General features: G+C 42.3%; 1 protein-coding gene across 4 annotated transcripts in view; it reads right to left on the reverse strand.

Moving 5' to 3' along the window:
* Cblb (Cbl proto-oncogene B) overlaps positions 1–17190 on the reverse strand; it is a 167267-nt gene that overhangs the window by 12303 nt on the left and 137774 nt on the right. The window contains exons 13-17 of one of the 4 annotated variants that reach the window (XM_045146996.1): positions 16043–16137; positions 6700–6843; positions 2584–2681; positions 2338–2469; positions 239–385 (exon numbers count right to left, since the gene is read on the reverse strand). In XM_045146996.1, coding sequence (XP_045002931.1) covers positions 239–385; positions 2338–2469; positions 2584–2681; positions 6700–6843; positions 16043–16137 — 616 coding nt within the window. The remainder of the gene's footprint in view (positions 1–238; positions 386–2337; positions 2470–2583; positions 2682–6699; positions 6844–16042; positions 16138–17190) is intronic. The other 3 variants (XM_045146998.1, XM_045146997.1, XM_045146999.1) reach the window with 3 other exon arrangements.

Consider the following 17190-nt stretch of genomic DNA (forward strand, 5'->3'; position numbering starts at 1 on the left):
CTTCTGTTATCATTAAGGCCGTATCTCAATGACACATCCGTACAGCGCCACTTCTTGATCCGTGAGACCTTGCTGCTCTTGCCATCTTGGATATTTTTGTCTTTAAAATCAATCAACTGAAAACAAACCCACCCAGTTACTACCCTTTACCGAGCAGCAGTTTCCTTGCTACCATGAATTGATAGTGTGGTGGGAGAAATACCTTTGCCTTAAGACAATTTCTTCCTCCCCCTCCTACCTGAAGGAAGAAGGAAGAGGTCTTGTCCTGAGGAAGGGCGGCTACTGGAGCCAGAAGGTTTTGCATGTTCGGTGAGGCTGTGCCTCGCAGGGGGCGGGGGCGGGGGCGGTGGGAGGGCTGGGGGGAGGGCCTCGAAGGCCTCGTCACCTGCATTCAAAGAAAGGTCAGCGTCACCGGCAGAACTTCACTAGTCAGACACAGTATCAAGCAAAGCAATGACTGATTTTTCCCTTGCTGCTTATAAAGAACTTCACTAGCAGGCTTTTCCCAGCAGTGCCATGACTTTGATGACTGGATCTAATTATCTTGTGGGAGGGCCTGAGGAGGAAATACACAGGAACCCACTTGTTCTGTACCTCAGGCTTCTGTAGGGAAAACAGCACTGAAGGTTAAGAAACAGCTCACGGCTCCGTTGTAACCTTCATATGACTGGTGCACAACCCTGATCTGAAAATTATTACCATCCCACCAGCAAAACAGACTTCTCTGTGGAACAGAGAGTTCATGGCCTCTAATTAGAACAGCACACCATAGTCACATAATAGTTTTGGTGTCACAGAATAGTTCCAATTGTGGAACAGTTGTCCCATTGGATTTTAGTTCATTTAAATTGTTCCATTTGATTTTATATTTTTACTTTTTATGTTTTAATTTTTATATTTTGCTTAAGTGTCGTATCTAGAAAAGACCATCTCAATGGAGATCCCCGTGCTGCGAGCTGAGAGCTAGTTACTTGCACGTGTGGGTGTCTCAGTGCGCAAGCACACGCAGACCACTGCAGCCAGGCTCTGCACGCTCTTCTCACCCTGCTGCGGCTTGCTAGTTTTCCTTGCCCGGAATTTTATAAAATAAAGTGAACTCATAATGCTTTGTCAGTGAGACAGGCTACGTAGAAACACCTACGTGGTATCATAATAAAAGTCCATATGTACTTAAGTTGAAGGACTTAAACATACTTCTATTGACTTCACCGTTCACTGAGCTTGCCTTGGAAAAGTAGACAGAGTATTTTATCTAATCCTCGTAAATATTTTTATAATTTAAAATGTTTGAAAATACAGGGGAGAGAGAGACACAGAGACAGAGGCTGCTATCGATGGCATTGTCGTAGTCTCTTGTTTTGTCCCTTACATGTCAGGTAGTGTGCTCCACTGAACAACTGGAGAGCAGCACCACAAAGCTATGACCTGAGGAACTGAATTCCAAGAAAAAAGCTACAAAGCGTGGCTCATAGGCGAAAGGGTCTGGCTGGTCATGGAAGAGGCGTCTGCTCTCTCGAGCAGAGAAGCAGACACAAGCAGCATCCGGGAAGGTGGAGGCCACCAGGGGACCCTGGAGCAGCAGCAGCCCTGACGGGCTCGTTCCCCGCGGAAGCGCCAAGGTAGAGGCTCCCTAGCTGAGACGGTGGGAGCTCAGGCGCGGGGGAAGTCAGAGCACGGGCTCAGCACTATGGAGTCATGCCATCAATCACTGCCCCTGGCTTTGGTATCTGTCAGTGAAGGACAGTTCCCGTAGGCCAGAAAGCTTTACTGACAGTGCTGGTGGAGGTCATGAAGACTCTGGAACCAGAAGGGAAGATGAGACTGCAGATAAGGGCTCTCCTCTCACTCAAGGCTTCAAATGGGCGGTTTCTGGCCCCTGGGACACAGAGCATGGGCCAAGGAACAATGGAACAATGCTGCTGCACCTTCCTACTGGAACTAGCCTATGATGACAGGCTGGTAAAACCCTGACTAGTGGTCACCGGTTAGACCATTACTGCTTTTCAGTTTTCAAAGATTTACATGGTAGAAATATAGCCCCAAATCTTTGTATACCATTTTGCTCTAATTATATATTATAGAATTCAGATACACAGAAAAGCACAAAAAAATATTATAAATCACCCAATTTTCACAACTTAAAACCGATTCCTATACCACCAATTTAACCCTGTCAAAAGCAGTGAGCACAGGAGGCGGGAGTCAGCAGTACCCGAGGAACATCTCCACTCTCACGTGATTCTCTACCTAGTGAGTCTGCAGTGCCCTGAATTCTCAATTCTAATAATGCAGACACGGGGAGAAGAAGGGTTGTTTAAATGGTTTTGAAGTATCAACCTAATGGAGGGATGAGCAGATCATAATCAGAGGGCGTCCTGCTGAATGAAGAACCATGCTTGGGGTTGTCCCGGCTTGGAGGCCTGGCAGGTGGTAATGGCACTGGATCAGAGGCTGAATCAAAAACATCTCCTAGAGGATAACACAAAACCTTAATGTACTTTCAGAAGGAATATGGGAAGGAACTTTGCCTTTAAATTCTGACTAGTAAGACAGAGATCATAGATGAAATGTATTTATACATACCCTTTACATAGATGCCTAATTCTGGGATGTTTGATTTCTTCATCTCTGAAGAGGAACCATGTGTTCCATTCAGTATACAGTGACCATTATCACAAGACCTAAAGCAGAGATCACAGAGCAAGAACTGTGTAAAAGGTGCTGGTGGCGGCAAGCAGCTAGCAGAGGGGGAACTGGCATCCCTGCTCATATAGAAAGCTGAACCATATGGATATGGCCTTTTCTAGAAGAAACTCAGTAATAATTTGTAGATATACGTACTTATAAAATCCAGAAGTAAATAGTTTTAAAGATATGTTTATATTTATATTTATTTATTTGAGAGAAAGAGAGACAGAGCTCTAACAGAGCATTTTGAGTTCAGGTTATTTTTCCAAAATAAAGAAAGAGAGAAGGAAGAAGAGGGAAGGGGCAGTCCAGGCATGAGGGGGCCTTCGGACAGTACAAAATGAACTCAGCTGCATGTGTCTTTTACGTGTCTGGTGTTAGGTGAGTGCTAGGGAACTGAACTCTGGCTGCAAGGCTGTTCTGCTGCCTTTAATCACTGAGTAATCTTGCCAGCCCCAAAAGTCCATATCTTACCTCAGAAAAATAGTCTTTCTTTTTGTAAACTGCAAACAAGAATTTAAAAGCCACAGAAATTATTGATACCTGTGCTTGCTGTGGTCAACTACCCAACAAAGACGAACGTAAGGAAGGGGTGCTCTGCTCACTGTTCGAGGGGCGCAGCACAGCGCGACAGGAAGGCTGCTGGCCACACTGTCCACCATCAGGAAACAGAAAGGATGAATAGCAAGGGGGGCTGTGCCTCAAGGCCATTCTCAACAGACTAAGCAATTCTGTGAAATGAGTGTATCTTTTCTTGAAAGAACTCAATAATAACTAGCCAAGATTTAAAAGTTAAAAAGTATTTTCTAGGTAAAAACTATGGAAGTTCCAATGATTTCATTCTTTATTGATGTTACTCAGTATAAATTTTCATTTATATAAAAATATTTTTAAATTTTTTAAAAATATTTTTATTATTTATTTGCAAGCAGAGAAAGAAGGAAAGAATGAGTGAATATGGGCACACCAGGGCCTCTCGCCAATGCAAATGAACTCTGGATGTATGTACCATTTTGTGCATCTGGCTTTACATGTGTTCTGGGGAATCAAACCCAGGTTGTTAGGCTTTGCAGGCAAATACCTTAATTGCTAAGCCATCTCTCCAGTCCTTAAACATTCCTTTTATTTATTTATTTATTTATTTATTTATTTATTTATTTATTTATAAATAAGAGAGCAAGAGAGAGAATTGGCACACCAGGGCCTCAGCTACTGCAATCAAACTTCTGACACTTGTACCACATAGTGGGCACATGAGATCTTGCGCTTGCATCACTTTTGTGTGTCTGGCTTATGTGGGATCTGGAGATTAAACATGGGTCCTTAGGATTCACAGGTAAGCACCTTAACAGCTAAGGTATCTCTCCAGCCCCTTAAACATTTTTAATTATAAAATATATCATGAAACAGAAAGGAAAACTAGATTCCCAGTTACTCCATTAAAGTCCTAAAAGTATTAAAAGAATAAGAGCCTCTAATACTATTTTATAGTATAACGAGCAAAACTCTTGCTCTCTGATGCTTTAGAGAAATGACTGCACCTGTGGCCTTGGGTATACATCACATATTTTAATGTGGGTGACTGCAAAAGGTATCGTTCACTGAGAAAGTGATTTTGCTGCTGGCATAAAGAGTCTGCAATCGCACGGGGAGCAGAGTGGATGGCGGGCCAGGGAAGACTGCAGGGGAGCGGAGGCACACAGCGCTCGGCCTCCGGCACCTGTCTCGGTCCCCGGCAGCCAGCAAAGGGAGGTTTACACTTCACCTTTCTCTTGAACTGCTTTGGATTCTTCAAGCACAGTAAAAGTGATCTATCACAAAGGGGACTGTGGATTTTCAATGGATACTGCAATGAGTGCTTCATCTGAAATTCACTTTTGTTCTCTCTGGTGGCCACTTCTGTTTAACAGGCCAGCTACGGTTCATTTAATAACAGTTACCATGTATTGAATCTTCATAATAATGATAGATTTTTCTGAAATGGAATTGAATTATTCATTTATGGGTTCACTTTTACACATATTGACAATTTACTCCTCTTGAAGTTCCTAGGGTGGGTGGTATACAGGGAAAGGAAGTGTTCAGATGAGAGAACTTTAGAGAGGTCATGAGGAGATGCCTCATCCATCAGCTTTCAAGAGCAAATGAGATGAAGGAGTCGCTCCAATTAGGTTTGGGGACTACCAGCATTTGTTACTTCTCTCAACAGGAGGAGGGTGGTAATGATGGTCATAACTCATTACTTGCAGTATCTGGGAGGCTCTGCCACTAGCGTCTCATCTACTGCAGCGTGACAATTAAACTTTAACGTGTTAAAACTGCATCCCTCATTCCTCTAGTCATGGAAAAATGAGTCCCAAGCAGACCAAGAACGCTCACCCTTTTTCAGTTGTAGAAAGCACTACCCATTTGTAAGAGCCAAAGGAACTGAAATTTGTAACAATGTGTACTTGATGAGAAGGAATAGCTATTTTTTCTCGTGGATCAATAGATGTGCGATTCTTCTGATATTACAAGTGGTTTCCCTGTTTGCTTCCTCAATGACACTATTTTATCAACAAATGTTTCAAGCACCACAATTAGCGAGAAGTGTGTCTACTGGTTGTGCTGTGATAAAGGAAGCAGAGCGTTTCTGACCTGTACTTCCTCTGAAGGCGCATCGCGGAGTGCTAAGCGCAGCGCGGCGGTGCTGAGTGAGCGAGACTGCGGCCAGCACGCGGCCGCGCTCTCTCAAAGCCCGCCCCTCTCCACCGCAGGGGGCCCCAAGAAGGCCAATACAGTGCTTGCTAGTGTCTTCACTGAGGAAGAAGGGAACACCACACCCATGAAGCGTTTTCTTGGTCGACTTAGCCTCCACTGGAAATAGCATGCTAAAGACAGATGGGACAGAAAACTAAGTGTTCGTGGCTCCTTGCCCCTCACAGCCAAGAGGCACTGGATGGCAGGGCTACCAGCAGCAACAGCCACTATCAATGTGCCAAGCACAGCTCCAGGAATATCATGGAAGAGAAACTGGAATTCAGAAAGTTAGTTTTAAAACAAAGATTTGGATACTGAGTACCTCATGGGAATCAGATAAAGACATATGAAGGTTATTAGACTATAGTTCATTGGTTCAGTTATACACATGCAGAGTTATGCTTCTGCTTAAAGGCAAACTGGTATTTTAATACACAGAATGTTTTATTAATAGTTTGTAAAAACCTAAATATGGTGAATGCTGAAAGACCAAGGATACCCATGTCCCATTTTCAGTGAGGAAAAAACAAAAACAAAGTAAAAATAAAACCTTTAACCTTTATGCTCTTGTCTGACCCAAGAATGGTAAAACAGTTTAATAAAAAAAAATAACACACTTAAGCAAAATAATTTTAGTATTATTCTTCACTGTTTGAAGATCTTACTAAAAGCATGTAACTTATGTAGAAGGGAAATGAATACAAATGAAACTAGCCTTTACATTAAGCAGAAAAGTTCTAAGGAAGGCAGTGGCATAACACCTTAGTACTAGTTTCTAAGCCCTAACTTTTCTTCATTATATATGTGCTTAGAACTGATGAAATTCATTAAAACAGCTTAGTGGAAGATAATGAATTAACCAGCATTATATGTAATATATAGCCACATTTTATTAGATTACGATTTTTCTTTTTAGGAGAAGAATGCAATAAAACATTCCATTGTATTAGTTTTCTGGAAAGCAATGCAGATCACAATGCATAGGAAGAAGTTTTATGCAGCAAGTGGAGAGTATTTATTAACAATTACTTTTGAATTGCATGAACAAATCATATGTTGGCCCCATTCTCGTGTTACCCTCTTATACCCTCCCCCACTACCACTGCCACGGCCCTGCGGCCCTCAGAGGGCTTCCTGGTGCTCACCATGGGAGCACTGCAAGAGAAGGGCATTTCAGCAGAGAGAAGAGCAGCATGACACCCGGGCCCCACACTCAACAGCGAGGAGACGCTTATGCAGATGGAAGGCGGTCAAGCGAGCTCATGTTCTTACCGCAGTGGAGGTGTGGCACTATGACAGTGAGAGGGTTGTGAACTCAGTGAAATGGGATGAGATGAAGGAATCTTGTATTCATCATCTTCCTCTACCGCGTCCCTGGTGCTCTCTGAAAGACAGTTTGCTAACGTCCCAGTACACCTGCCAAGGGGGTAAAATTCAATCTAATTTAAGCATAATAAATATTTAAGACATGGAAGTCTGACATGACATACACAAATCAAAGAAGCTACTTTGTTATTTACATTCATTTTCAATTACAGACTAATAGAGCAATTATTATAATTAAGTTCAATGTATCTTCTTTTTCACAATTTTATACGTACATACAGTGCAATCTGATTGGCTCTCTTATCTTCCACTCATTCCCAGTCACACAGTGAAAGCCTCATCTTTTCTCTGCCTGCTCTTCTTCTGACTTTGTCCTTCTTCTCTTTCGCTTTTTGGTGACCCAATGACTTTAATTAGGGTTGCTTTCATGTGCACACATGGATAGTGTTGTGACTTTTCTTGATAAAGAATTTTATATCAATAGTTTTTTAAAAATTACAATGAAATTATCCTAATAAACTAGCAAAAGAAAGGGTTTTAGAATGTAGGAGAAAATGTATCTATACAACAAACCTATGAGAATATTAAGACTTTATTTCAAATGTATAAAGATGAAAACACACAAATGGGATAGGTTCATGAATGAATAAAGATTTAAAGAGTCAAAATTTTTGCCTGTAAATATTACCCACATTGACAAAAAAGTAAGCCAATGGCACTTAACTCTGTAAATTGACAATTCTAGTTGCTAGATTTTCCCGAACAATGACTAAGAATTAAACAAGAACAGGATTAGGAGCAGATGAGAAAATTTAAAATGCAAACATGAAGGATGTGTTATTCAAACAAGAGTTAAGATGTGTAAAACAATCATGGAACATTAAGAGAGTATTTTGAACATTTTACTTATTTGAGTATATATTAAAAACTAGACAAACTTATGCAAACAAGTTCGTTGGTTCTGGCATTCACCCTAACCTTTGTTGATGCCAGGGAAGGAGCCAGAGCAGACAGTGCCGACACCCAGCGACTTTGCACAACAGTGCACACATTGCATCCACACCGTTCCCATCCCCATGAACTGGGTAAGAAACGGGCTGCATTAAAATAGATCCGTGTGGCTGTAATTCCTCAGCACCTTCTGCAGGGGGCGCACGAGGCCTTTGGTATACAAGGCCTTCGAGCCGCAAAGAGGTGTCCACTGTCTGAAAGGCTTGGGACAGAAAGGTTTCAGATTTCAGTTGTTAAAAAGAAACCAATGTCTACATAAATTCTAGGATATCCCTAACATAATGCTCACAAAGTTTTGAATTTAGGAGTTTTTTTTCTTCATATTTTCAGATTTATGCTTAACCGTTCTTGCAGCAGAAAGCCACTTCCAGGGTTTCCTGTGCCTAGTTCAGAGTATGTAAAATATCTAAGGTAATACAGCAAACTCTCTATTTCACTGTTTTTTCAGTGCTAGAATTTCTGCCCAGTTTTTCTTCAGTATTTCTATTTCTTTACTCATGTCTTGTAATGACCTCCTTGTTTTGTTTCCTGTGTTGGAATTCCTTCAGGAGCTTGTCAATTCCTTTCTTTTCTTCTTTGATTCCTTTGATTTCAGTATACAGAAAATAGTGTTTTTTGAAATCTGTGTCAGGCATTTTATCTAAACAGTCTAAAACGTTGGGGGCCATTTCTCATGTATTTATAGTTTTTGGTGGGGTTGTATTGTCTTGATTCTTTGTGTTTCTTGTATCATGATGTTGCGGTTTTTGCACCCTGAGTTGATCTGGCGCTTGGGTTTTCCTGATTAGCTGCGGTGCTCTTAGACTTGGAAATCCAATTCCTGTCCTTCAGAGTGGGAGCTTAAGGCGCCGCGTGCAGCTCTTGTGCTCCACTGCAACCGCAGAGGAACTTCAGGTGTTCTAAACTTCATCTGAGCAATGTACACATTCAACAAATACCTGCGCGGGGTATACAAGTGTGGCAACAGAAACACACAGATAATCTTACAGAGCCCCAATCCTGAAGGGTGTGTGTTGTTCTCCATCCTTAATCCTGTCTGCTGGGAGGTTGAGATTTCTGTTCTGACATGGGTTTCAGGTCAGTCTCAATCAGACTCTGCCCCCAATAATGACAGAGGAAAAAGACAAAGGCCCTATGAATCCGAAAGCATCAAAGGCAACAATAGTCAACCCCCAAATGCAGCTTAGTTGAGAATGCTAAAGCCAACCAAGATTATGTAACCCTTAACCTGCCCTGACATGGAAAGAGAGATTAGCACGTCCAGTGCAGTATGGTCTATGTACCTGCTGTTTTGTCAGTCAGTCTCGTTACCTTCTGAGGTAGTTTCCAAGCTCACCAACGCTGAATGCCACCTCTATGCCTCTGTGTTGTGCTGTGGAGATGGTGTTCTGATCAGCTGTGCTGGACGCCATGCTGCTGGGGCTGAATGTGTTCTCCAGAGGGTTATGGTTCTACAGTTAGGGATGGGAGCGGGCAGGAAGCCTGGACTGTTCTAGAACTGCTCCCGTCATTATGCAAGGACATACTGTTTAAAGGTGCAGTTATCCTCATGACCTGAACATCGCAGTCACTTCACTGTGAATTGCTTATTTGTGCCACCAGGAAACAACCTTACTTGTCTTTCAATGTGCATGCTTGCAACGCACTAAGAAAGAGGGGAATTCTCAGGCCCACAGCAAGGCGATAAGTTCTATGAGGAATTTCATGGGTGACTTCTACACTTCAAAACTGAAGGAAGGCTGGCTCAACAGAGCACTTCCTCCACAGCTTTACAGACTAGTACATTCATGGTATGAGACATAAAACCCAGGGTTGACTTTTTGCATTCCATGAGCAATAACCCTTGCACCATACCTTAGATATGACCTTTATCAATGGTTTTCATTCTAAAGTAGAGCAAGTTTTGACATCTCAATTATGCCACCAACTTTCTGAGTGAAATAAAAAAGCAGAAACCTCCACTGCTGTATATGTGAAACTTCCAGAAATTCAGTGATTCTTCTGACTCTAGCTCTTTTCTATTATCGACACTTGGTGTTTGCTTGTAGCTGATGTGCTTTCTATATTGTTTTTTGCTGTGTGTGTCTTGACTTGCAAAATATTTAAGGGTAGACCTGAGAACAAAAAGGGTTAGTCGTTAACACAAAATTGAGCACTTATCAGTATTTAGAGAAAAGTAATGAGTGGGTATTAGAGAAACAAATAGCCAAGCTGGGGAGGAAAAAGTCAATTTCTAAGAATCTTGACAGTCCAGAAGAGCATTTAAACATGGTATGGTACTTGTTTCCTACATAGAAGTATGTGTTCATTAATAATATCAGAAGGTGGGCTGGAGAGATGGGTTAGCAGTTAAGTGCTTGCCTGTGAAGCCTAAGGACCCCCGGTTTGAGGTTTGATTCCCCAGGACCCATGTAAGCCAGGTGTACAAGGGGGCGCATGCATCTGGAGTTCATTTTCAGTGGCTGGAGGCCCTGGCACACCCATTCATTCTCTATCTATCTGCCTCTTTCTCTCTCTCTGTCACTGGAAAATAAATAAATAAAAATAAACAAACAAAAAATTAAAAAAATATATCTGAAGGTAAGGCTATAAAATATATTTATTAAAATAAAATCTCAAGATTGACCTATGTTTTGCTTATTTTTTATACAAGGAATATACTGCTCAGAGAAGCTGCAGCCCACAAGAGCAGCAGAGCAAAATACAGTGACATCTGAAGTTCCCACAGATCAGCAGCAGAGAAGACGTGTCCTCCAAATATTACCATGAGTTTTGTAACGACCTTGAGGGCTCCCTCATGGCATCGAGGAAAAGCAGCGTGCTACAACCTCAAGCTCTGAAATAAGCTTCCATTATAAGCCACTTCACTAACTTGTTTTTAGCTGGAGAACAGATCTGAGGTTGCCCTGCGAGCGCTCGTGTTGCGCCCGGGGCTGGGCTCTCCACAGCGAACCTCACGCTCTCCGTGCTGTGGCGCGTCCGTGCCGATGGGGCCCTCTGGGAGGCTCTCCTCGGGCCTCCTCCACAGCGAGCGCCCGCCGGCCACTCCTCACCCACGCCAGCCTGCCTCCCTCCTTCTATTCTCCACTGGCCGGCGAGACACAACCTCGCTGCTTGTTCACGTCCTGCTCTCCTTACTTGGAGCATAAATCCCACAGAGGACAAGGACCTTATCTTGTCCTCTGAATGGCGAGCACTGCAACAGAATGAAAACAGGCCAATGGGGTTCTCTTTTCCTGACCTAAAAGGTCAGCGCCCAGCTGCCTAAGATATAGGCACCAGCCACCAACATACCACAGCCCACAACAAAAAGCTCTGTAATGGAACTATGAGCCAAGTGGTACTTGTTCCCAGACTTTGAAATCCTGTGAGGACTATGGCAGAAGTACAAAGGGTACATTTATAAATGGTAAAGCACAAGAAAAATAGTTACTTAAAGCAGTGACATTCTTGGATATTCTAGAACACTTTACTGTCTGGAAGAAATCACTCCATGATTATATAATAATGTCCCCATGTAGTTGCCAATATGGTATGTCAGGATCAATATACATTTTAAATATTTTATTTGTCTTTTTAGTCTTTGAGTAATTTTTAAAAACCAATTTCAGCATAAATATGATTTAGTAAATATATAGTAATATATGCATGTAAATTAATAGTTTCATATAAATTATTTATTTATTTTGGTTTATCAAGGTAACATCTAGCTATAATAAAGGCTGACCTGGAATTCACTATTTAGTGTCAGGCTGGGCTTGAACTCACAGCATTCCTCCTACCTCTACCTCCCAAGTGCTGGGGATTAAAGGTGTGTGCCACCACGCCCAGCGTTTTCATATGGTTTAAAGTAAGATAGTTCATATGGAATTTTTTCTTTGTCTAGAAGTTCTTATAAAAATTTCCTGTGCTCCAAGCTTAAAGCTTTGTATTTATAGCTAAGTGTCAATGAGGTTAATTAAATAGAGATCATTTAGGGAAAAAAAAAAATCTCAAATAGAGATCATTTAGAAAAATTGTCAGAAAACTAGGAATATTTTTGAAATTAATTTCTGTTCCCTTTTATACCTCCATAAGTTTTAGAAATTAATTCTAAACCTCTCAGGAAGTCACACAATTATCAAGATGTAGATTAGCATGAAGGGCAACCTTACAGAGCAGACTCTGGCACCCAGGAATGAACAACACAGTGCCAGCACCACACTGAACCAGCGCCCTCTGGTAAATGTCTACGACACCCAGTGTGAGCACACAGCTGAAGGTCAGCTTTGGTGCTCTGTTTCCACGTTTGTGAGCGCTGTTAAAGTTTACTTGAGGTGGCAATTAATGATTTTGCCTTGGCTGGATTTTGCCATTGAAACGTATCACGATTCTGACATGGTAACAAGGAGTTCACTGCATGACTGCCCCATCTCAGTGGGTGACACCTTCCTAAGGCCTTGGGACTCTGACATTCACAGTCAGTGATAGACAGCCAGCCTGTGTGCTCTGGCCATATACTCAAGTAGATCAGTGTGAATAACAATGAGGCTGATAATATTATTCAGTGTTACTATTTAACAAAATTGGTATTACAACATTACTATTAGAAATAACATAGTGATCATAGGTGATAATATTACCAACTCATAGTAATTTCAGTAACGTGATATGACCAGTCCAGTGTTATGTGTTAGGTATCATTAAGCCAAACATAACCTCTCATTCATTAGATAGTTGGTGATGCCCAGGGAAGTTACTTTTTCAAAATAAAGCAACCAGATAATGCTGGAGAAAACCCATTGCCCAGTCTGATTTTATTTTGTTGCTTACTTTAGAATTTCAAGTTTTCCCAGGAAGCCCAATGTTTAACAATTAAGAAACAAACTGTTTAGGACAGCATCAACTGACAAAGGAGAGCAGGCGATTCTGTCCACATCATCATCTACACCGTGTTAGAATGCGTAAATAAAAACCTTTCAACATATTTACTCTGGATGTTGATGTCTGGGGTATGCCTTTGAGTTTTCTTTTCTTTTACAGGATTTACAAATTTCCTACAGTGAACAAAAGTAATCAGAAATAAACGAAATGGAAAGATAAATGTGCCATGAAAACTGAACCCTTCCAACAGCACACAAAACAGAAATTTACTTACAAGCATGCCTTGTTAAAAATTTCTATAGTTAATTACAACAAATGCACTGTTTTTTGAGGAAAAATATGGAGGGAGTAAGTGGAGAGCAGGTGTAACCACATGGCTAATCTCACACAGACTGGAGTAAGACAAGCAGCAAGCACATGAGACTCCGGCTGCTGTCCTGGCTTTTTGACAGGAAGAGGAGGAGGAGAGCCTTGCTACTAGGACAAAGGCAGGCGGCAGCAGCCCTGCCTCCAATCACGCTGGCCCTCCCCGTAAGTTTCCTATGCAGAACGTGAAGACTGAATCTCTAATCGGCAAGATTTCATTTGCTTCATATTCTGAAATTCTCAGAATTAACAGAGGTAACTGAGCTTCCACTTTACATGTTCACTCGAAGACAGTTTTCTTGGAGCTAAACTATCCTATGTCTTTTCATTGACTTAGACCACACTACAAACACTATTGGGCACTCTTCCAATTCCTGAGTCTCCTAAATATCTGGCAGCTCCTGGAAAATTTCCTTCTGGTGAATCGTCCAATAGCTCAGTTTCTCCCCTGATCCGTGAACAAGGCCAAATTTCAGTCTAGCTTTCTCTCCGCCACTGCCGGCTCCTCGGACTTCCATCCTTAAATCTGAAACATGCCTGATGCCCAAGTAAGTGCTTTTCCTCCGCACTCACACTAAACTAACAAGCACTTTACACATCCAGCACCGAGCTCTCTTGTGAGTCCTGTTCTCAAGCGGACCAAACTTCTGGAGGCTTAGAATGAGCCTCTCTTCTCACAGGAGTCCCGGCAACGCAGGAGTTCTGCAGGAGCAGTGACCGGGCCGCTGGCGAGTGGGCCTCGGCGGGCTTGCCGACGCGCCTGGTGCTGGTGTGCTCTCCTCCCCAGCCAAAGAGCCCAGCTTTACCCACTGCCCACAGAAAGAACTTAAAAGTAATTAAAAGGAAAAAAAGTGATTTAAAAAACATACCAGCTTTGTAATCCCCAAATCTTATAAATCTAGCAGTACAGCAGAACACATATTACATGTATAGAAAATAATAAACCCTAACAACAGTAATGTAAATTAGTCTTTTGCTTTTCTGAGACAAGGTCTCATTGTAGCCCAGGCTGATATGAAATTTGTGGCAATCTTCTGACTTTGGGTCCCCAAATACTGGAATTACAGGCATATATAACCGTACCTGGTGTACAAATTAGCCTTTTTTAAAAATTAATTGATGTGTATGGGGGGAAGGTAGGTGTTTGTGGATGTGGAAGCCAGAAGTTGGCATGGGGTGTCTTTGATTGTTCTGTTTTATTTACTGAGGTAGAATTTAATTTGGACCCAGAGCCCCTGGCTCTGCCAGCCTGGTTAGCTTGTCTTGGGAATCTCGTCTCTGCTGTGTCACCGTGGAAGGCCTTGACAAGCAGCATTCCCGTGGGTGCTGGGGTCTGAGCTCGGGTTCTCACACTGGCTTCGTAAGTACTTTGCCAATGGAGCCATTTCTCTAGCCCTGCAGTGTTGGGCCCTGAAAGGCCTAGGCGTGAGGCCTAGTGGAACTTCCTGAGCCTAGCTAAAGTTTGGCGACCTGTCTCTGGCCAGCTAGGATTCAGCAGGATGCCTAAGGGCTTCTGGCCTGCTACTTCCTCATGGTAATTGTAATTACCATTTCAATAGTTAAAGTTTACTATTGGCCCTTACCTCTTCTCCCACCCTAAAATCCCCGCCTTCATCCCCAACCTGATATAGGCAACTGCTCAGAGTAATAAAGTGAGTTGTTCCTGCATTGCAAAGACTCCCGACTCAGTGTGGTTTTTCTCCGGTGGCCAGGAGAGGTTTCTGGGTCGTCCGACGCTCATCATCCCCTCAACCCCTAGGGAGGAACCAGCAGGCCTGGTCCTTCCCTCGGCACTACCTGAGCGGGAAGGAGCCCCGCACTGCAGGTAAGTCTTGTTCTTCAAACGCTAAGTCATGTAAGTTCTCATAAGAAACAGTCTGAGACACGGAGCTTCAAGGTGAAGCTTCCAAACAGGAAGACCACGAGAGGAAGCACAGACTACAGTGTGTGTGTGTGTGTGTGTGTGTGTGTGTGTGTATGTGTGTGAATGTATGTATTTTCAAGCAAGCATTTACATATAAATTCAAGTGAGTGTTAGGAATCACTGACAAATGGACCAGTTGGTCAAAACTCTGTAGGATCTGGCTGGTAGCACGATACTGGGCTACGTGGGGACAACAGATAAAGCAAGGGCGGTGAAGGGGCGGGACAGAGAGCTGGGGAAGGAAGGAGGGAAATAACACGAGCTGCAGTGAGCAGAGCCTGGAAGGGAGTGAGTGAGAACTGGGATAGTCAGTCATAACCTGGATTACCTTGGTTAGACATCACTGATCTGTCCAGTGTACCTGTACCCCTATTCTCCAAATCAAGATATACAGGTTAAGTAATTTTCCAGTTCTAAATTCGTTGCTATTAACTCTGAAAGCAGATAAAATTACAATATCAAGGACATTATCAGGAGTCCAGCTTGGAGGCTAAACTAGGAAATGATTAGAATAACCCAATATGAAAATCCCTGGGCTGGACATCTGCCTGCAAAGCCAAAGGATCCCAGTTTGATTCTCCAGGACCCACATAAAGAAGAAGTGCAAGGGGGCACATGTGTTTGGAGTTCATTTGCAGTGGCTGAAGGCCCTGATGTGTCTATTCTCCCTCTCTCAAACAAATAAATTATTAAAAAAAAAAAAACAAACCTGAAAGACAACTGGCCAGCCATAGGGCTAAAGGAGTGAGAAACAGGGAATTTGGGGAAACTGAAACCTACCTTGAGGATGCTAACGATGGTAGTGTAGATAAAGAGGAAGAGAAGTTGGAGGGGGAGGGAGAAGAGAAGAGACTGTGTGGCTCTATCCTTTTCTTGTTTGCAGGAAGTAGTTTCCTTGCCTCATTCTGTAAGCAATCTTTAATAAACCTCATACAAACTGGTCAGCAGCAAAGCATTAGAAAGCATCCTGATGTCTGGGACTTCACGGATCTGAAGTGATTTTCTTGTTCCTTTCTGACTCACTTCCACTCACTCTGTGGCTTCAGACCTGAGAAAGTCAACGCTGCTCCTTCCCATATCAGTGTGCTCGTTGGAGAGGAGACCTCCGAATGCAAAACCACTCACCTTATGCTCGGGAGAAGGGCCGCTACTGGAGGAGGAGGAGAGAGCCTAGGCGGAACGTCATATTCTTCATTTCCAAGGTGGCCATTAGAAAAGACCTGAAAGCAAATCAAGTGGTTAGTTCCTAGGACATCAATTCCTATAAGACTTTACAGCATTGTAGCTTCTGGAATTTCAGAGAGAAAACAGAATTTTAGTTAATTAAATCATCTCAAACTTTCCAAAACCAGGAATACTTAAAATTGAGCTTTGGAACCATGTGTAGTGGTACAAGCCTTTACTCTCAGTACTTGGGAGTCAGCGGTGGGAGGAATGCCCTGAGTTCAAGGATACCCTCAGACTACATAGTGAATTCCAGGTCAGCCTGACCTAAAGCAAGACTACTTCAAAAAACAAACCAAAACAAAAATAGTCCTGATACTGGGAAATTCTTATTTCATTAATTCTTATTTCATTAATTTCCAAATAATATCACTTTAAGGCTAACACAACTTCTTGCCACCACAGTGAATGCACAGATACAACAGGCCTGTGTTGGGTCGAAATTGATGCTTCAGAGCTAAAGGCAAGACACTTGTCTGGCCCTCCAAGTACACAGTTATTCAAGTATAATTTTTATTTTGTAAGTCTAACAAATCACAATTGCCAACTTGGCCATAAATTGACATACAGAACCAATATTTAATTACCATGAGTTAGATCATTCTAACTTCCAGGTTTATTAGACTATAGAGCAAACTGCTCTTAGGTTCTTTGATATTTTGAAAGGAAAACAACTTAAAATAAAAGGGAAACAGCAGAGGCAGAGTTACAAGCGAAGACAAAGGATCTTTTGAGATTCAGACGTAGTCATTTGTGTAGGGTACACTGACTGTGGCGCAAGTGTGGTGAATGGAGCCTGAGCAGCCCCAGAAAATTCAGTCAGTGACCGACTTTCACATTGTTCTCTCTCCTGGTGCTAAGTGTGGAGGTTTCACGATGTAAACCAAAATGACCACACCTTTACCTACCAGTGGAAACTAAGACAAAACAAGTTTAAAGGACATATCTGAAATATATCTAATTTTTCATGTCAAACCTACAAAAACTAATTTTACAGTGTTGACGTTTTCTTCTGAAATTTCGGGCCTATCTTAATTCAAATTTCTTTT

This window comes from Jaculus jaculus, chromosome 4 (genome assembly GCF_020740685.1).
Source record: "Jaculus jaculus isolate mJacJac1 chromosome 4, mJacJac1.mat.Y.cur, whole genome shotgun sequence".
Classification (NCBI taxonomy): Eukaryota; Metazoa; Chordata; class Mammalia; order Rodentia; family Dipodidae; genus Jaculus; species Jaculus jaculus.